The sequence below is a fragment of the Brassica oleracea genome, chromosome C7, assembly GCF_000695525.1.
Source record: "Brassica oleracea var. oleracea cultivar TO1000 chromosome C7, BOL, whole genome shotgun sequence".
Taxonomy (NCBI): domain Eukaryota; kingdom Viridiplantae; phylum Streptophyta; class Magnoliopsida; order Brassicales; family Brassicaceae; genus Brassica; species Brassica oleracea.
In genome coordinates this window covers 37996267-38015772 of record NC_027754.1, presented here as the reverse complement: position 1 = coordinate 38015772, position 19506 = coordinate 37996267, and the positions used below count along the sequence as shown (strand labels likewise).

At 38.2% G+C, this 19506-nt stretch overlaps 3 protein-coding genes across 3 annotated transcripts; 1 reads left to right on the top strand and 2 right to left on the bottom strand.

Moving 5' to 3' along the window:
* Positions 1-1562: 1562 nt before the first annotated feature.
* Positions 1563-5821, bottom strand: LOC106306127 (sphingoid long-chain bases kinase 1). The gene is made up of 9 exons (XM_013742603.1): positions 5620-5821; positions 4924-5467; positions 4447-4821; positions 4211-4304; positions 4058-4095; positions 3497-3643; positions 3282-3381; positions 2186-3117; positions 1563-2099 (listed from the first exon to the last, which is right to left on the bottom strand). Exons 2-9 carry the CDS (start codon positions 5383-5385, stop codon positions 1950-1952), a joined length of 2298 nt encoding a protein of 765 aa, XP_013598057.1. The 5' UTR covers positions 5386-5467; positions 5620-5821; the 3' UTR covers positions 1563-1949.
* Positions 5822-10538: 4717 nt separating this feature from the next.
* Positions 10539-16812, top strand: LOC106306302. The gene is made up of 20 exons (XM_013742872.1): positions 10539-11052; positions 11412-11474; positions 11594-11886; positions 11980-12079; positions 12162-12239; positions 12394-12453; positions 12582-12686; positions 12882-12992; positions 13506-13661; positions 13739-13878; positions 14725-15008; positions 15091-15221; positions 15307-15349; positions 15450-15541; positions 15645-15693; positions 15805-15875; positions 15968-16084; positions 16236-16336; positions 16511-16556; positions 16659-16812. Exons 1-20 carry the CDS (start codon positions 10894-10896, stop codon positions 16707-16709), a joined length of 2250 nt encoding a protein of 749 aa, XP_013598326.1. The 5' UTR covers positions 10539-10893; the 3' UTR covers positions 16710-16812.
* Positions 16781-19249, bottom strand: LOC106306303. Its single transcript, XM_013742873.1, has 5 exons — positions 19061-19249; positions 17913-18737; positions 17309-17718; positions 17145-17214; positions 16781-17060 (listed from the first exon to the last, which is right to left on the bottom strand). Exons 2-5 carry the CDS (start codon positions 18635-18637, stop codon positions 16997-16999), a joined length of 1269 nt encoding a protein of 422 aa, XP_013598327.1. The 5' UTR covers positions 18638-18737; positions 19061-19249; the 3' UTR covers positions 16781-16996.
* Between the last annotated feature and the right edge of the window lie 257 nt (positions 19250-19506).

The window sequence follows — 19506 nt, the reverse complement described above, 5'->3', positions numbered from 1 at the left end:
GAGATAAACAATTAATATGTTCTTTTACCGTTCGTAGTAAATTAAAAAAAAAAAACAAAAAGATGATTTACTGTTACATGCCGAAACCTGAAATAAGTTTGCAATATTTTAAATCAAAGAGTGTGATGTTTGGTACAAAATTGTACAACACCCGATTCGTTTTTGATGCCAATACATATGCATTTAATTGGATGCTATTTGAGTATGATCTGAACTCCGAAGGACGACGTGGCAATCAAATATGAAAAACAAAAAAACGAACGTGTGTATGAAATGAACTAAGGATAAGAATGAATGCTAAGTGGTGAAAAGGAAAGGAGCAAAGAACCAACACGAGGAGGAGGGAGACACGGGATGACGAACGTGCGGCTCCCAAGTGTGTGCTTTTTGAGTTTCGAGTCAGACATACAGAATCTATCTATCTATCTATCTGTAACTTAAAATATCTTCCAATACTTTATTATCGTCATCTATCTACCTCTGTAAGCCAAGTGTGATCACTTCCATGTATATGTTTAAATAAGGCATAGGGAAGTTACCTTTTTCTTTTTTCTTTTTGAAACACAGGCATAGGGAAGTTAAAACAAGGGGAGAATTAGGCAACATGCACATAACAAACTATAAAATTAGCTACATAACCATAGCAATTTTTAAGCTATGATATTTATGTATTATTTTCTATATTACCCTTTTTTATTTTCACTTCTTCTTTTTATATCTTTAAAAGTTTAAAAAATTACTTATTTGAATTTTTTAAATACCTATAAAAACATAGATTTTTTTTATATGAAATGTTTTGGATTTTACAAAACTAGCATATATTTATAAATTAAATATATACAGTTATAATAAGATTTTTTCTATTTTATTTACGAAACATAGAATAGAATTGTAATTATACAATCTTTATTTGTGCAATATCTCCCTCTATATATCTTTTCTATCACCATCTTTGTGTTTCTCCATTTTTACCTCTCTCTCTATGTATTTCTTTTTCTCTTTCTCTCCTTCTCTCTTGTATTTTTTTCTACCTAACATGTAATGTTCAAATGTATTGTTGTATTCTTTACTATTTACAAAATATAGAATAGAAAAAAAATAGAATTGTAAGTATATCTCTTTCCCTCCTTCCTTTCCTCCTTGTTCTCGTACTTCTACGTACTATACTTTGTAGCCATCAAACATAAAATAGAAAACTGTTTTAATTTGTACTACATCAATCAAATATGCTTTTTTCATATGATACACATACACTTGAGCATATTTCTTACTTTGTATGTTTATTTATTTAAACATTATTTTTACTCCACTAAATACTACAAATAAATAATATTAAAAAATTAAATTCTTCTCTATAGATGTATGTCCGTTTTAAATGATCTATTCTATATCGACATTCTATATGGCTCTTGGATGTGGCATACGCATAAAAGACACATTTTCCAAGCCATGGCTATATTGTTAATTTTTTTTCTACTATGGTTATACCACAAATTCTCCCTTAAAACAATTACACTTGTGCATATGTTGTTGTGTACTTTACGAATCTTTTTAAAATCATCTACATAGAACCCAAAGTAATATTTAAACCAAACCACTGGAACTCCATAACAAACCTATGCGAGTTAACGAATTCACACGAAAACATAGGAAACACACAAACAAATTATTGTCGGAAAACACATTATATAGTGTACATATATATAACTCAAACACACACATGAAACCAAAAAAAAAAGAGCAAAAGAATATACAAAGGGTTCAGTGTTTTAGGGAACTCAAGGAAGGATTGTGATCACAACAGTGTGTCATTATTTCTCTTACCGCATAGCTATCGACGCCGAACCAGAACAAAATCCCAAAAAGAATTCCAGATATATATATAAACACCCAAACTCTCTCTCTTCTCTCCCTCCATCCACATATAACTCTGATGAGATTTAATTTAACTATGAATGTCGTTCAGGAGCATTACCGATCAGTCTGCACTGTTCCGGTAGCATCGTCGATATCACTTCTCCGTTCAATGCAAACAGCTCTCCGTCTATACCACAACTGTCATGCGTCTGTTTCCCCGCCTTTACCTTCACCGACTTCACCTGATTCATTTTTTGATCAACCACACTCTTTAGTCTATACTTTAGCATTTTTTTTTTCTAAAACCATAGGGAAGAAAAACAATTACCTTTACACACTCGACATACGGAAGAGAAAGGTGTCGACCGGTTTGCAGAAGGATAAAAAACCTCAGCAACCTCAGTCTTCCACACCCATGAACCAGGATCATGTCCATTGTACCATCGTCATGCTCTGAGTTGGGAGCTACCACTTGAGAGCTCTGCACAGTCCGACAAGCATGGTTACAGACCATGATGCCGAGGAAATGTCCTTTTCTAGCAACCCATTTATCTTCGTATATTGGTGTGATGGTTTGCCTCCTCAGTCCTGTTTCTATATCCTCAGGAGGACCTGGCAGCTCGATCGGGTTTTCAACATCCCAAGCAGACGGTTCACTGTCCCATTTGGGTCCCGCATCCCATATTGGGCCCGGGTCGGATACAGTAGATGAAATATCTTCTCTGTCGTGAGCACCAGTGTTTCCCCATGAACATCGAGTTGAAGGAGGTGGATCCTGCACGGATGTTAAACCCATCCATCCTCTCGTCTTTGACCTTGTCCTTGGCCAATTAGGGGTTGTTGACTGTCCTTGAGGATGAATAACCTCTGGCTCAGCTCCGACATCTCTTCTGCCAGAGGACATGCGTTTCATTTTAGGATCTATTCCACGAACATACTCAGATGGCTCGTTGCTGGCATGTGTGCTGCTACATGTGTCTAGCTCGCCTAGGCTTGGGGTCATTATAGAGTCAATACTTGATAAACTGGAGGCTCTAGGCATTCCTTCTCTGCTTGATCTCCTCATCACATCCGTATAAAGGTCTTGCACATCAACAACTTCCTTTTCAAGTCCAGTTTTCCCTTCTGCCTCCTCTTTTTGCGCCGGAAGATATTCCACTTCATAGCTATACTTTGGCAAACACATGAACTTGAGGAATCCAGCAACTAAGTAACGCATAGGACCGAAACGTTTTTGGTATTTCTCAGAGAGCTCCAAAACTGCAAATAAATAATGACACCACAGTTTATAACCCAGGAATATAAGATATAGCACGTTAGGGCGACGAATGTTATATGCATGAAAGTACTGATATGTACAAAATGAATACTTCACAGCAAACGGAAGCTCTTACAAGATAAATCACGCAGGTCTTCACACTTACCATCGCTAACAAAACCATAGTAGGAGACAGTCATTCCAAAGTGCATAACACCCGTATGAATCCATTCAACGGCAAAGACATCAGTAGCTGTTAGGCCACCCTAAACCCAAAAAAAAATCCTTTGCGCTCAGATAACAAAAATTAAGCGGAGGCTAAATAATGTTGGTGGCCGGATAAGACACATCAGGGACCAATAGGTTGTTATCTCAAAGTACCTTCACAATAGCAAGTGCTGCAGAAATAGGATCTCTAACACCAAGAACAGTCCAAACTAACGAGTTATCCGATCCAGCAGGTACTATCCCAATTGGGATAGTAACCCTTTCTTTATGATTGCTTCGAGTAAATAGACCATTAAGAACCTGCAACATTGGAAAGGGGCAAAGCATGAGATGAGAGCTCATTCCAAGTAAATAGAATGTCGGATAGTTTAGCATCAGAGGCTGTATTTTTCATGCATATTAATCTATCTAAAGAGTTCTACTTCGAAAGAAAAATGAACAGTGAATTTTTTCACGAGTTTCACTCGAGCAAGTAATTCCCTACACTCAAAGTCCTCTTAAAATAGTTCAGCATGCTTGCAAAGTGGTCTGAGCACGCTGAAACAAATCAATAAAGGTCGTTTCAATATAAAAATTGGTCCAGGAGGTCGTAGTGGGCAAGCAATAGAGCACATAAGAAAAAGAAGTATGGTATAGCATGAAATACTTCTCGAACTTGACTCCTACAGAAAATAGAAAACCAATCAGCAAGTTTAGGAAAGCTAATTATCACACCTCATTGATGATTCCGTCACCTCCAACACAAATTATACCTGAAAAAGTTATTGAGATCTCATTAAGTAATAGTAGATATTTAAGATAAAATGCGCATATTAGAAGCTGAAATGTGTAAAGCGTATCATTCAGTAATAGACCAAGCATTCGTACCGTCTGAGCATAAGCTAATGTCGACAGTGGAAGCCAACTCTCTCGCATGACCTGCTTTAGTTGTTTTGACGACCTCCATCTTAATCCCGGCCAGCTGTGAGAGTTTACAAATTCACATACAAGATACAAACAGTTTCGTTTAAAACCTTTGTTCTATTAGTACCAAGGAAATGGTAAAATAATGTGATGATGTAGACTAAGACATCAAAATAAAACAAAAAAGATGGACGAGGTACCTTGAAAATCGGCTCCACTACGTCGTGGAAAACTTTGATGGATCGCCCATGGCCTGACCTAGGGTTCAATATGACAAGCATTTTGGGTGCACTCTTACACCTGAAGACCAACTCAGGAGGAGTATCGATGGGGACCGAAAACAACTCAGACGAAGCCTGTTTCTTCGAGACTAAAGGATGTGGCAAACAGTTGATAAAACACTGTTGATCTGCAAAACTAGCCACCCATTGAACCGCTTCCTCAACAGTAGGTGCAATAAAACGGAAATCTTTGCGGCTTCTCTTCGGTTTCGTGAAGCAAGAAAGAGCACAAGAGCCCTTTCCAATCGGATAAGCATGCACGGTGAAATGCCTGAGACCAACATTGTACGTCAACTGCCAAAAAAAAAAAAAAAACAAAAAAAAAGTTAGTTGCCTCTGTTTCAAGGCTAAAATACTACTACAAGAGATATGAACTTCTTTTTTATTTTTTTTTACCGAAACAACATCGTCAAGCTGCAGCAAGTGAGAACCACCCCAAACCAAAGCCTTACTCGTAAGCCTCGCATCAACAGCCTTCTTGTTAAACACGTCAGCGGAAGACGGCTGCTGTACCTCCGTCGCCGCGTCTTTCCCACTAGCAGACTTCCTCTTATCCAACACAAGCTTCCCGGCGTAAACAAGACTACCTAACAAATCAGATTTCTCATCCCCTCCTCCTCCACCGATAATATCAATCCGATGCTCATCAGCTGCTGCTTTCGGTTTCTTCACCTGCGGATCATCATTACCGCTAATCTTCTTCGCCTTCTTGCTCCGCTTCTCGGGGAACACCACGGGGGACGACTGCTGCTGAGCTGCTCCGCCAGTAGAGCATAAACCTAAACGCCTGAGCGACTGTTGCGCCTGAGGGATGGATACTCTTAAGGAAGGGTTCCGATTCACGCCGCTCTTCGGCATATCCGTGACCTAAATCTCTCTGCGAAAAAAAAAAAAAAAAAAAAAAGCGATCTGCGTTTCGAGCTGATTATCAGATCCGTTCCTGAAAGAGAATAGGGATCGATTCATATACACGCATTTGATCGGGAATTCAAATCGGAATAACAACACTAGACGACAGATCATGAGAAATGGAAAACGAATAGATGAGATTTGTGAGCTGTTGTTTTTAAAGCTATTTTCGGGGTCTTTTACCTTAGTCGCTCGCTCGGCGAGAGAGAGAGAGAGAGAGAGAGAGGGAGGGAAGTGTTAGCAGAGAAACGGCGCCGGATCGGAGGATCTGAGATCAAACTGTCAGAATTGAGAGAGAGAGGTGACAGAGACGAGAATGGCGGAGATGGTGAGTCGAGTCGATTCGATTCGGATTGGATTTCGACTTGACAGCAGAAACCTATGCCCCCCCCCCCACCCCTCCTCCTTTCGGATTTATTTCCACTACAGAACCTTTTTTTTTGGACTTCTATTTTCCACAATTAATTTATTTTATTTTATTTCTTTCTTTCTTTAACTCGTTTTATTTTTTTACTTTATTTTTTGTTTATATATTTTATTTTATCCTCACAATTGCTTTATTCGCAAGATAAAATTTTAAATTCCCGTTATTAATGCATTCATGTTTAGTGGTTAGATTTGAGTTACTGATTATTAAAACTATATACTAATTTGTTAAATATCTGTGGAATATATTTGTAAATGGGAGAACCTTTTATGAAGCCATTAATATCAATGTTATCTAAGATAGCTTTAAAAATGTTTATCAACACTATCCAAAGTTAATATAACTTTAGTAAACTCTTGCTATATGGAAATTCTTTTATTCTTTTATGATAAAAGAATTCATTCATACTGCAATGAGAAACAAAAATCCAGATCATCATCCAATGTTATGGAAATATGGAATTCATATAACATAAATGCGATTTAAATAACTTAGAATATAAACCATTAGTTCATAACCAATCTTGCTTGTTTTCTACGTTAAACATACAATCTCCATATGTATATGTAACCAATTAGCTCTTTTGAAAAAATCAACACCTAAAATCACCGACTTTCACTTTATATTTTCTTGATAAATCATTTATTGATATAATGTATTGTTATATATAAATCACGAGACACGAAACAACTAATATTTTAAAAAAGAAAAAGCTGTAAATCACTAAGAAAGTCAAACACCGTTATACCAAATTTAGAAATGATATCATAATTCCAAGTGAATGGTGCTGAACTACTACGGTTTACCATGTCGTGTTACTATTAGATGCCATCGAATATGCTGACTACATGATATAACAAACAAACAAAACTCTTACATGGATTTAGCTTAGCTGTCAATATACTATAAACTTTCTTGATTAAAAATAGCTAGCTGTTAGAGAAACGACGATGATGCTATGTTTAGTTGATCATGGTTTAACTTAGTAATAACCTTAATATAATTTAAAAGGATGATTAGAGAAGGATTAGTGGAAGAAGTTGGTAGACGGAAGATGCATGGTCCCTCGTCGAAAAGGACCATTGCCATAAAGAATTTATAAAAATAATTGAAGTGGAAAATTAGTTTGGTTCATTTAATTTAGAATTCGACCAACAGACAAGTGATGCTTCGTGTATAAGAATTGTTAAAGAGAGCATCTTCTACATTATAAAAGCTGGGACATCAAAAAAGCCATTATTGCTTTGTTATTGTTTTTGTATTACTTAAATAAACTCTGAAATTATATTTAGATAAATGATACAATCTCTGGGTGGAATATTCATCGCAGGTTCTTAATACATTGTAACACGTCTTGTGCAAATTATTTGACCCAATAAAAACAAACACACGCCTCTTTATAAGAAAGTTAGTATGAAGAGACTAAGTTTTTGTTTGTAAGAAGTAATCATGAACCATAGTTGGTTAGTTGCGATTTGCTAATGTAGCCAATACTTTCGATTAATCAGTGAAAGGCTGTTTAATGTCTGGAAACATATTTAGATCGTGTTGTTTTGGGAGAGAGAAAAAAAAAATCTATATATTTTAAAATCAAATTTAATACGGATTGCAGGTATCAATTTGACTTTCATTATGTGCAGAACATTATCTCATAGTCAGTTGGGCCTTAATACTCTTGTCCAGTTCTTAATCACCGGGCTTCACAACCTCAATTCGGTAAACCTTTCCCATTGAACCAGAAGAACAACCTTATTAACCACCAAATCAGATAATCAGAAACGGTTTAGGAGAAAAATGTAGAAAACATAGTCAAACTCCCTGGTCTTGTTGCCAAGCATTACGTTGAGAATCAGGTGTATTTTCAGCTATGATTGCAGTGCCAGAGCCCAGAGGTATATGAACTCCGGGTCCCAATATCAACAGTATATGTTAGTTCTTGGGCTTCTCAATATCTTATAGAAGAGGAGCATTTCAGCAGTTGATCCCAATTCCCTACTTTTGAAATTATTTAGTTTCAGTTATTTAGTACTTAACAAGACTAAACACCAGTGATAAAAGAATTAATGGTTGTTTCAACCACTATGCTGTTGAACGCTTTAACTTTTTTTTTTTTTTTTAACCGAGTGTCCTGGCCCCACCGTGGTGGTCCAGACTAGAGACCGAGTCCTTAGCGGGTTCAACACCCAGACAGTGGCCTTCGGTCTCGGGCGCCAGAGCAAGTCCGCATGTGAATTCCCTGGTGGCCAGCGGGAATCGAACCCGGGAAAAACTGTATAGGTTGAACTTTTTATAGTGACTGGACTCACCCCGGAGGGCCACCTCGCCAGAAATCCCCGTAGGGATTTTTTAGCTAATCCAGTACCACCCCGCTTTCCCCGAGTATCGAACTGGCGACCTCGAGTAGTCGTGTGTGAGAAACATTCAGTACTGCCGCTAGGCCACCTGACGTTCTCTGAACGCTTTAACTTGCAAACATGCAAACCAAAAGTAGTCAGTCCATCTCAATGCATATACAAAATTCAAGGACAAGGGTATGATGAGGACATCCAATCCAAGAGCCACAGAGAGCCAAAGGTGGATCATTGCCCATCCTTGTTTCAACAAGCCGAGGACATTCAAGCAAACCAGACCAAGACTTCGACAAACATGTCAAAAAAAAAATTTGATAATCAAAATATTATTCAAAATAAAAGAAATGGTTTGTGTATATAAGTTGACCTCAAATTAAAAAAAAAAAAAAAATCAGTCCTCATACATGATGAGTGGTCTAGTACTAGAATTGACAAAGTCTTTTGATTGGAGACTTTGTGTTTTGTTTTCAAATCTGTCTTGCAGGAAAAAAAACTGTGGAGGCAGAAGCTTGGGTCAAAGTCATGTCGATTGTTGTGGACGTTAATAGAGTATCAGATGTTACTCAAGATGAGAATGTCTATGAGAGATTGAAGAAGGTAGCTCAAGACGGGGATATCGAGAGACTGTACGGGTTGATCGCTGAAGATCCAGATATTCTAGGACATTTCGATAAAGTGCCTTTTTGTGAGACGCCACTACACATTGGCAAACTCATTTCGCCATGGAACTGATGACCCTTAAGCCTTCTCTTGCTCTGAAGCTAAACGTGTCAGGTTATAGCCCAATGCATTTAGCACTGCAAGTCAACCATGTTCGGATGCTGAGAGGGTTTATAGCAATGGACAGCAGCTTAGTCAGCATCAAGGGAAGAGGAAGGAGCACCCCTTTGCATCACGTGGCTCGAATAGGTGATGCAGAGTTGTTGAGTGAGTTGCTGTTTGCTTGTCCTTCTTCCGTAGAAGATTTGACGATTAAGTGCGAGACAGCCTTTGCGCATTGCTTGTCCTTCATCGTTGCGTACTCAGTGGCTGTAGTATCCACAGTTTTTGCTCCGTTGGTGGAATTCTTTGTCAATAAGCGACGCAGGCACCGAGTGGACTTTCCATCTAAGTACTTTCGCTCACCTCATTAGCTATCGTGATGCAGCGTCAAGTGTTAAAAAGAGTGTTTTACTGTCTGGTTATCAGATCTGCTTCCCCTCTTTTGACTTTTGTGTCTGTTATATATATAAGCTGTCCAGTCTGTTTTCATGTGACATAAGAGTGTCTGTCCCTAATATTTTTAAAAAGTGTTCTGACAAACTCTACAATGAACATGTTTGCGTTTCTGACAATGTATGTACTTGAAACAGTTCCCTCATGAGTTTCTGTCCCTACGTTTGTCTTTACAAGTTAACCTCTCTCTCTCTCTCTCTCTCTTCAGCGACTGCTCCAGATCATAAATTCTGCAAGAGATTTGAGTTTTTTCGTGAAACCCTTCTCTCACCGATCGAAGATTCTCACTGCCACATTCGTCGATTTGCATGATACCATGATAACAGTCCAGGTTATTGCATGAAGTAGCTGAAGAACTTGAACCTGAGTGGTGTAACTAATGATGGGAAAATAGAAAATGACTTCACTACTGCTCTGAGACTCATCAAAGTGACAAAGAACAACAACCAAGTGATTCATCAGTTTCTAGCATCCATGATGGAGAAAACCATCCAACATTGACTGCTTCTGCAGGTGCGTCCCCATCCTTTGTAACTAACAGTTCATATCCTACCATAGGATCACTGAGTCAGGTTCTCTGATTAGAGCTAGTTTGAACATTTCTCTATCGACTTGCTTGCTTTTCATGGTTAAGCAGATAGCAGTGAGATATTTTGGAGCTGATCCGCCAGCAAATGACATCACACAGAACAAGAACTCCATCAGTGAAGTAGAGATAATTGTTCTCAATAATGAACCTCAAGGTCAACCAAACCCTTTAGAGATCGATCATCCATCTGCTCGATGATGATGCTAACGAGGACAAGAACAACAAACGAGATGACCAGCATTGTGATCCAACGAAGGTGTTATGGGTTCTATGAACTCCCTTCCCTAAAGGACAACACACAACTACTTCACTGAGATTCCAGATTTCAAAGTATGGATGCAGTGTCGCTAACCAAACTTCTATCTTATAATCAAAACCTAACTTCAAACTTTTTTGTTAATTCAAAAAAAAAATAATATAAATCCTCAATTCTATTTACAGATGATACGTAATTAAAAATAAAAAAATGATCATTAGCGATGTTAATCTATACTATTAAAAATAAGTAGTAAAGACAAGGTCAGCACACTCACCACACCAGCTCTCGAATTAAAAAACTGATTGAAACAGATTAGATTGATTGAAGAAGACGACCACGACACAGGGAGGAAAGTTTCATTCTTTTTTGCTCCAAACCCATTTCGTCATTGCGAGATTCGTCCTTCAATCATACCGTTTCTTCCAAATCTACACGCTTGAGATTCGAGGTTTCTGGGTTTTTTTTTTTTCTTTTTCTCTTCCTGTTTGATTCGTGTGAGATTGGCTAATCATGTGAGTGAAGAGGAGGAGCATGGGAGAGAGAGAGAGAGAGGAAAGTAGAGTCCTTTGTTCCAGTTTGATTGGGGATTTTAGTCAGGTGTTCGAGTAAAAGGGGGATGAGGATGGAGAACGGCCATGAGGAGGGACTTACCGATAAATTTTCCAAAGTGGGTATTGAAGATTCGTCTAGCTCGCCCGAAAACAACCTTAAAAACGATAACTTGTTGCAGGTCATCAAAGCTGTCGAAGCAGCTGAAACCACCATCAAGCAGCAGGTCTGTGTCTCTGTTTTGTAATTGATTCAATTTGTGAACTCATTATTCACTCCATTCCTGGAATGGCTTATCTGATTTATTAGCGTTGGGTTAGAGAATTAGCTGTGGGAATGCCTATAGGATGAATAAGCAAATCTAGATTGTAGTCTCTTACTATTTTGCTCTGCACGTTGATGGTTGGATCCAGTGTTCAAGAAATTGCTAGAGGCGTCTTATAGAGGACTAATGTTTAGGCGGGTGTGATTTTTTTGAACGCCTAGACAGAAAAAAATCGGTTTGAAAAGTTTATTGAGGGATGTTTTTTGTTTGTCATCTCAGTGTTCTGGTCATCTAAGATATGTGTTTTTTTCTCTAAGCAGGTGGAGGAGAATAGCCGTTTAAAGGCTGAACTTGAGAGAAGTATTCTGGAACTAGCTAAATATGTAAGTATATTGCGTATGCATTCTTTTTCTGGTTAAAGGACGAGTATTTGGCAAAATTATTGAGGTTCTTTTCCCTTGGTTATTTGTGATTTACATGCTAGTTTTGCTATCTTGCCTAGAAATCAGATGAATCCTTGCCCCAAACATCTAATCCCGGAGATCACTCAAATGCTACTACTGTGTCTCGCCTGGTTCACCAGCCTGTTGACTGGGAGCAGAATGTGATCAAAGCTTCAGATGCTGATTCACAAGGCATGATGGTGGTTCACCCCCATTTGAATGCTAACGGCGAAGTAGCTACTGTGAGCAATCGTTTTGAAAGGCCCTCTGAGGAAGATATGGTTAATGGCGTTGACAGAGGAGATATAGGTGGTGCTGGTCCCTCTCAGTTTTATTCATCATCTCCTATGAGGTACTGAAATTCAAAAACTACCACTCTGCCATGTTTGCTCAGACGAATTTCTATGAACACCAAGTTTAATTCTCAAGATCCGCTTCCTGATAGGACGCAGTTGGAAGGAGGGCATGACACACTTATAAATTCATCTACTCATCGATTAATGCCAGTTGGTGAAGTAAATGATTCGGGCAATGCTGGGAAGCAGGTCTCCATCACACTTACTACATCTTGGTTTTCTTCTTGTGGAATGAAAATTTATTTGCCTGACTATGTATGTACCTATTCAGGACCTCATTCACAAGGTCCAGGAACAAGAGCAAGAAATTTTACAATTGAGGAGATATCTTACTGACTGTTCTGTTAAGGTGAGCCGTGCTAGCCAATTGGCTCTTTAAGTCACTTACTTTTGTAGTTCCTTGGGATTTATTTGTGGTTGAGTTGGGAGTATAATAGATGCTTATGGCTCCTCTCTCTAGTTTGTGCTAAATCATCTGACTAACGTTTTAGGTATTTTGTTAGGAAGCTCAAATCCGCAATGAAAAATATGTTCTGGAAAAGCGAATTGCCTACATGCGTCTGGTTGGCCTTTCCTTCTTTTTTTTTTATTTACTTATCTGTTTAATTCATCTCATACTAAACTCTTTTTAGTTCTGGAAGTTGTGTGGGCGCTCAAATATTTTTGTTTCTGTTGTTGTAATTTAAACCAGGCATTTGATCAACAGCAAGAAGATCTTGTTGACGCTGCATCAAAAGCTCTCTCTTACAGACAAGAGATCATTGAGGAAAATATACGCCTAACATATGCGTTACAGGTACTATCGTCTTGTATTGTATCTTTAATCCTCATATGTACTATCTATCTTTGGTGAATACCTTCAATTTCGATCAAGTTATTTCTCAGTGTCATCAAATTTTTGGACTACTACATAGTGCTAATGGTATATATAACTGTGCTAGATCTGGTTAGTTTTAAATTGAAGTATAATGTGCCTTTCTGTTTTTTCCAGGCTACACAGCAAGAGAGATCTACATTTGTATCATACTTGTTGCCTCTTCTATCGGAGTATTCTCTACAACCACAAGTTTCTGATGCACAGTCTATTGTTAGCAATGTGAAGGTCAGTTCCAACCTCAAAAGTGCTGCTTCTTGTTATCTTATATGGCTTTATCAGAACTTCTGTCAGAATCTAGAACCAATTCTAATCCTTTGATTTCAGAACCAATTCACATCCGTTGATGTTCATAGAACCAAAATAAACTGCAGAAAATATTTAGTATAAAACAGCCAAAAATGAGTAACTATTGATGGCCTTTTGTTTCCTCTCAGCGGCTTATTTTGAAACAATGCATCGTTTTTAGTAATGCAAATGGCCATTTGAGTGTATCCTATCATTGATTAACAGAGCGGTTACATAGTTTTGAGCTTAGTGGATAAAGAAGCATAAGCACTTGCTATCTCGTAGAAATATTAGGAGTCTTGGAGAGGCAGAGAACATAGAAAATTTGGATAGGAAGTCAAATGACCGATTATATTCCCCTTTTCAATATATTTGATAGTGAAGTTTTTCTTGCATTTTGTATCCTGTTAAAAGTAGTGAATGACATTTATAGGTATGGTTATTTGTCTTCAGGTTCTGTTTAAGCATCTACAAGAGAAGCTCCTTCTTACTGAGTCAAAGTTAAAAGAGTCAGAATATCAATTAGCACCTTGGCAGTCAGATGTGAACCACTCAAATGATTCCCATTTGGCCCCATCTCGCGCAGCTGGTGTAGCGTTAACCCACTCAGTATGTTCATACTCCTCAGTGTTATTTCATAAGCTTGAATGAACTGAGTCTTAAATTTGCTTCTGTGTTTCCACCAGACAAAGGATTCCCTATATTCCCATGACCAAGCAGCCACAGACTGGGGTTCGAAGCGCTGGCATCAAGATGAGCCAAGTAGCTCAACTATGGGGAGTTACCTTCTTGATGGTCCTAATAAGTTTTCATCTCCAGTGAACGGGTGAGTTTGTCACTGCAAAGATGCTTGTTCCAAACTGTATGCAAACTGCGAGAACCTATTCAATATTTCATGAAACCTTTACATGTAGTAGGTAGAGCATTGAGTATATGGATCACCTAGTTGGGTTCCTTCACTTGTAAATCATCCAAATAACTACAAGCAAAACATTTAGCATCTTTCCTCTTTCTTAGGGCCGGGCCTAATCCGGAGGGCTGACTTAGCTACCCGGGAGGGGAGAAAAGGAGTTACTGCCACATGTATCGTTAGGAAGGAACAAGTCTGTGACATCTTGCCTCTTTGTTTGTTATTGATCATTGACTCTTAAAGTTGTCTTACAAGTCATTTGACTCAATTTAGCGATGACTCTTGACTTTAATTGTTGGGTCTTGACGCATAAATCACGCTGACAAGTTATTTGATTTAACTTGACTATTGACCCTGAAATTTTCTTGTTATAGGCTAATTTATTCTTAATATCCCTCTTCCTGCACGTTGATTGTTCAAAGGATTTTTTTTTTCCTGTGCTTAGTTTTTCTAAATTCATGTCTCCTCTGTGCGATATGATGATCTCAGTTCTCAAAAGAATCAGATTAGTCATTGGCTATATAAGGTGCTGTTCTTTTCTTATCGTTTTATGACTTGATCTGTCACTAGGTGCCATTTTACAGATCAATTAACTCTATCCTTTTTATTTTTTTGTTCTTACTTTTTTTGGATACGGTTATTGAGTATATGAACAACCTGTAGCTTCATGACGTTTCTTAGTGATCTCCTGGTTGTATGCACTGTATTCATTGCAGATGATGTTGAATGATTAGATGATAAATTTTGTTTCATGTGTACCAGTCAGTCGGCTGCCTTTGAGATGCCTCGGCAAGCAGGTACTAGTGAAGAAGAACCTAGTGGTTGGAAGCAAGTAGACGAAGCTCCAACCAAGCATGTAGTAGACGAAGCTCCAACCAAGCATGTTAAATTTCGTGAGCCTCCCAGCAAGATAGTTATGGACGATGCAGAAGGACAGTCAGATACCAAAAACCAACCATATGTCCCTGCGTCTGATGCTCCTAGCTCCTCAAATTCTCCTATTTTGTCCCCCGTTCGTGAAGAACCGTCCTCCTCCCCTTCTGACGGTAATGAATTAATCATAATGGCATATTATTAATCCCATTACGGCCTTTGACATGTCTCTTTATTTTGAACCACTGTCTACAGGTGGGGATGATGATATTGATGGCCCGTTACCAGCTATAGAGGATCTTCAAATTTCAGGAGAACCTTATCCTGGACATGAGCTTCAAGCTTGTGGTTACTCCGTTAATGGAACAACAAGCTGTAACTTTGAGGTACGTACTGTAAGAGAAGAAGGGAGTGCTTTCTTATTTTTGTTGATTTGCATCTAAGTCTATCTTTCTCTTCATCAATTTGCAGTGGGTATGTCATCTAGAAGATGGATCTGTGAATTACATTGATGGTATACATCTATTTTTTATTCTTGAAGGCTTGAAGTTTCCCTTTCCTATTTTTTTTTTTCCTTTTAACTTGATATGAAGATACGAAATTTTCTAATGCAGGAGCAAAGCAGCCAAATTATCTTGTCACTGCTGATGATGTTGATTTATATCTTGCTATTGAAGTTCTGCCTTTGGATGACAGGAACCGCAAGGTTAATATCTTTGTATATGAATAGGATTATTTTTGGGGGTAACTGTTTTCTGTGAAAGCATTGTGATATTTTTAGAATCTTGATATAGACTTTCTGATTTCAGGGGGAGCTTGTCAAGGTCTTTGCCAATGAAAATCGGAAGATAACTTGCCGTAAGTGTATCTTATCTGTGGTTCCCTTGAATCTGAAGCATTCCTGGAGAACTCAACGATATTTTTTGGCATATAAATATAGGTAGCAGTAATCTTCTTTTATTTTCACAGATCCAGAGATGCAGAGCCATATAGAGAAGAATCTTCACAGTGGTCATGCTTCATACAAAGTTTCTGTTTCGGTATAACATTTTCCTTTTTGAACTTCTATGTTTGGGCTATGTATCTTTTGTCTTTTGGATTAATACATCAACATGCATGTGGATTTGAACAGACTGGTTTCCTAGATATATGGGAAGAAGCTACGTTGTCTATAAAGAGAGAAGGTTACAGTATCAAGTGTAATAATAACGATATCATAGCTGCTGAAAAGTTCTCATCTTCTAATGCTGTAAGACTTATGCCTTCTCTGTTTCTGTCCTTTCTTCTCATTAAATAAGTGCAGTTATGTTAATGACTTTTGTCTTGGTTGGTTTAACATAAATAGGGAACGCACCGAGCTTTGAACTAATAGTAAAATCCCTCTTCTGATATCTCTCTAGGTTACCGTTCCGTTTGGGCAGCCTGAAGAATTTGTTATAGTTGCTTCTGATGGTAGTGAATATTCCTTGCGAGCAGATCATGGATCAACAGACCTTAGCTGGTAACTACAACTTAACCTTCTTACAAAGAGAAAACTATGAGCCTGAAAATGGTTAATTAGGTTAATAGGGAAAGAGAGTCACATTGTGATGCGGTCTTGTGTGTTCCTATTGTTCATTCCATGTCTGTTTCATATCCCATTACAAAGCTATTGATGTTCTGTTTTCTTTTGCAGTTCAAGAGATACAATAGTACTCACCCTGAGATTATTTAACATGAGGGTAAATTCATTCTCTCTTTCACTACATTGCAAAAATGCAGCTGCCATTGTTGTGTAGATACAAGCAAAGGTCACTTATATTCTGACTTTGCTAATTTTGCAGTCTCTACAGAGAAAGAAGGGAAAGAGGAGAGGATTTTTGTTTCACAAATGAGATTTTTTTTTGTATATAATTTATTATTTTGAGCTCTGGCTTATAACAGCTTTACATAAACAATTCATTCATGAGAGAAAAAAACAAACAATCTTTGTCCCTTGTTTATAATATTACATTTGATCATTCCAACTATTACTGCTCTGCAGTCACATTACAGTCTATCTTGTCCGCCTGTTTGATCACACTAAACAATTAGCCACAGCGGCTTTGTTACAAAGATGAATAATAAGTTATTAAGGTGATATGATACAACAACAATGAAGTTACATATAAGTAACATATATTCAGCTGTGTCTGAATTTAGGCCGCACTGTGATAACACCTGGTCTTGTCTCATCGAACCTGTACCTGATAAAGCAACATTCCATTACTCAGCTCCTTGTTTATACTACTGATAAATAAAGAAAGTCAAAATAGATTTTTCTTTTTCACCTGTTATCTTCTAAGAATGTCTTCACAGCTTGAGGAAGTGAAGCATGTCCGCGACTGTGTTTACCAATACCTACAAAGGACACAAGAACTTCGCTGTCACAGACAAAAAAAAAATTGGAAATATCAGTTAACTTTGATACTTCATCAACAGAAAATCGACATACCTGTTACAACCTGCAATGAGTTCCTTAGTTCTCTGGAAGAAGCTCTATGACGGTCCAGGCCTTCCACAACTAATCTACCACAAGGCTCTTGTGACGGAGATCGCAGAGCTGCGTTCTTTGACCTACCTCTATTTGGTGATACTGAACGGTTCACTGTGAACTGACCTTCGATTTTTTGCAAACGTTCTTGCAACACTTGAACAGCTTCTGCTGCGTGGAGACCATGCAGGTCCAGCTTCCATATGTCGTTATTCCTGTTTGTTATACCTAAGATCTTATTGGCTGCTTCATCATTTAGCTTCTCAGCTGTTGACCAATCCTCTCTTGCCTTCTCTGAATGCTGCTTAGCAGAAACATGATCATTTCTCATAAAAGCATTTTGGGCAGCTCTGGAATGGTTTGAGGCGGACCTGTTTAAAAGAAAAAGGGAGTAGCTTCTCAAATAGGTGATGGTACATACTCATCTTAAAGCAATCAAGTTTGGAAACTAAATTCAAAACATGAACTCTGAATTAGGTAGACAAAATAAATCAAGTGATAGATTAACTTCAGTGTTAATTATAAACAACTCAGCATAAAGAGGAGTAGAGAAGCCTTTGTGTACCTCATCATTTTCAGTGCATCCTTTCGATGAGTCAAGTAGAGGTCATCTTCTTCCCATTCAGGTGCTATAGGGATGGACTGAAGCCGCTGAATGATACTACCTAGTTCAGAGACATCATCAGGTGTTTTTTCATTGTCATATGAATTCACCAGAAACGAACTTCCACCATTCTCTTGCAGATCATACTTGTGACCATTCTCATATGTAGACCTTGCAGACATATTCACCGAACTTGTAACAGTTCTCCCGGATATTCTATGTTCGGATTGTCTATTAGTTGGAACCTCATTGTTACCTTTGCCTGCTGAATGATCAGTAGAAACCATTCCTTGCAGAAAATCAAAGGCCATCTCAAAATTATCTTCAGTGGATAACAGTATATCCCTTATCAAGTTATCATCTGCCCAGCTGTTCATCTCCTTCAGCTTGATGAAGGCAGAATCATGACTTGGAGTCAAAGTGCTGGGTTTGCTTCTGCAATCCTTATTATTCTCTGTCAATGCTGGAAACTTCGAAGGAGGTAAGAGCAATGAAGAGAAAGACTTGTCAGAAGGTTCATGGTTTCTTCTGATCAGCTTTCCTCTGACATCTAAGGGTGGTGGATTGACACTAGTTGAAACAGGCGGGAATGGATCATCCTCAATCTCGCTTTCGATACCTTGTTTCTGTCTCTGCTTGAGATCAAAGGCAGTCCAACCAGATGATTTACCTTTCATCCATGACATCTTTTGTACTGTATTATTATCTCCCACAGCAACTGATCATCTCTTATCTTCCATTACATTGATTACTTCAAAAGTTTTTTTCACTTCGAGGTCAAATAAACTGCCAAAAAAAAAGAAAAAAAAAAACTCAAAACCAGCTTTCAAAAAGGGTTTTGAATCTACATTTAACAACTTAAAGCCCACCCCTTTTTGAAAAAAGGTTACTATCCAGAAAAGAAAGTTTCTTGTGTTGCAAAAAAGTCAAATCCTTTAAAAGCTCAAACAACACAGTGACAATGAAAAGGCAAAATATTATTGACTGCAGCGCAAGTAACAACACATAAGCTGAGACCTGCAACGGAGAAAACAAAACGAAAACCTAAACCTTTGACGGCGCCTTTAGATGCTAAAGCAAGCGGGCGAAGAAGAAGGTGGGGGACTAACCTACGGCCAATGAAATCGAGCAGTCACCGTTCGAATGTGATCGGAGAGATAGAGACGGAGGAGAAGGAAAGCAGTCGGTGAATTTTGTCGGCGAGGAGAGAGAAAGGCTGCAAGTTTTGCGTTTAATTACGAAACTGACCTTTGTCGTTGGGGGACTTTTTATTTTATTTCCACCTCGATGATTGGTCGGCACCCCCTAATTATTAGACTTGTAATCCATTGGCCATGATGGATTCATTCATCCGAAAGACTACAAAACGGGCTTTTAGTGGGCCTCTACCGCGCATAGTACCAGTCCGAACTTAAACCTATCGATTCTGCTGCATCATGCACACCTTCCGGAACTTTTTAATGTTATTTTTCACTGGTTTTTAACTTGATTTTCATATGGACAATTGAATGTGTTTATGTATGTGAATTCATTTTTCATGTGAATTGGAAGTAAT

Coding starts and splice junctions, on each gene's coding strand:
- LOC106306302 (XM_013742872.1), top strand. CDS start 10,894: ATGAGGATGGAGAACGGCCATGAGGAGGGACTTACCGATAAATTTTCC. Junction 15,009..15,090: donor GTCCTCCTCCCCTTCTGACG/GTAATGAATTAA, acceptor CACTGTCTACAG/GTGGGGATGATGATATTGAT. Junction 16,337..16,510: donor GGATCAACAGACCTTAGCTG/GTAACTACAACT, acceptor TTTCTTTTGCAG/TTCAAGAGATACAATAGTAC.
- LOC106306127 (XM_013742603.1), bottom strand. CDS start 5,385: ATGCCGAAGAGCGGCGTGAATCGGAACCCTTCCTTAAGAGTATCCATC. Junction 4,305..4,446: donor TAGTGGAGCCGATTTTCAAG/GTACCTCGTCCA, acceptor AAACTCTCACAG/CTGGCCGGGATTAAGATGGA. Junction 2,100..2,185: donor CGTATGTCGAGTGTGTAAAG/GTAATTGTTTTT, acceptor AAAATGAATCAG/GTGAAGTCGGTGAAGGTAAA.
- LOC106306303 (XM_013742873.1), bottom strand. CDS start 18,637: ATGTCATGGATGAAAGGTAAATCATCTGGTTGGACTGCCTTTGATCTC. Junction 17,719..17,912: donor GATGCACTGAAAATGATGAG/GTACACAAAGGC, acceptor TCTTTTAAACAG/GTCCGCCTCAAACCATTCCA. Junction 17,061..17,144: donor ACATTCTTAGAAGATAACAG/GTGAAAAAGAAA, acceptor TTGCTTTATCAG/GTACAGGTTCGATGAGACAA.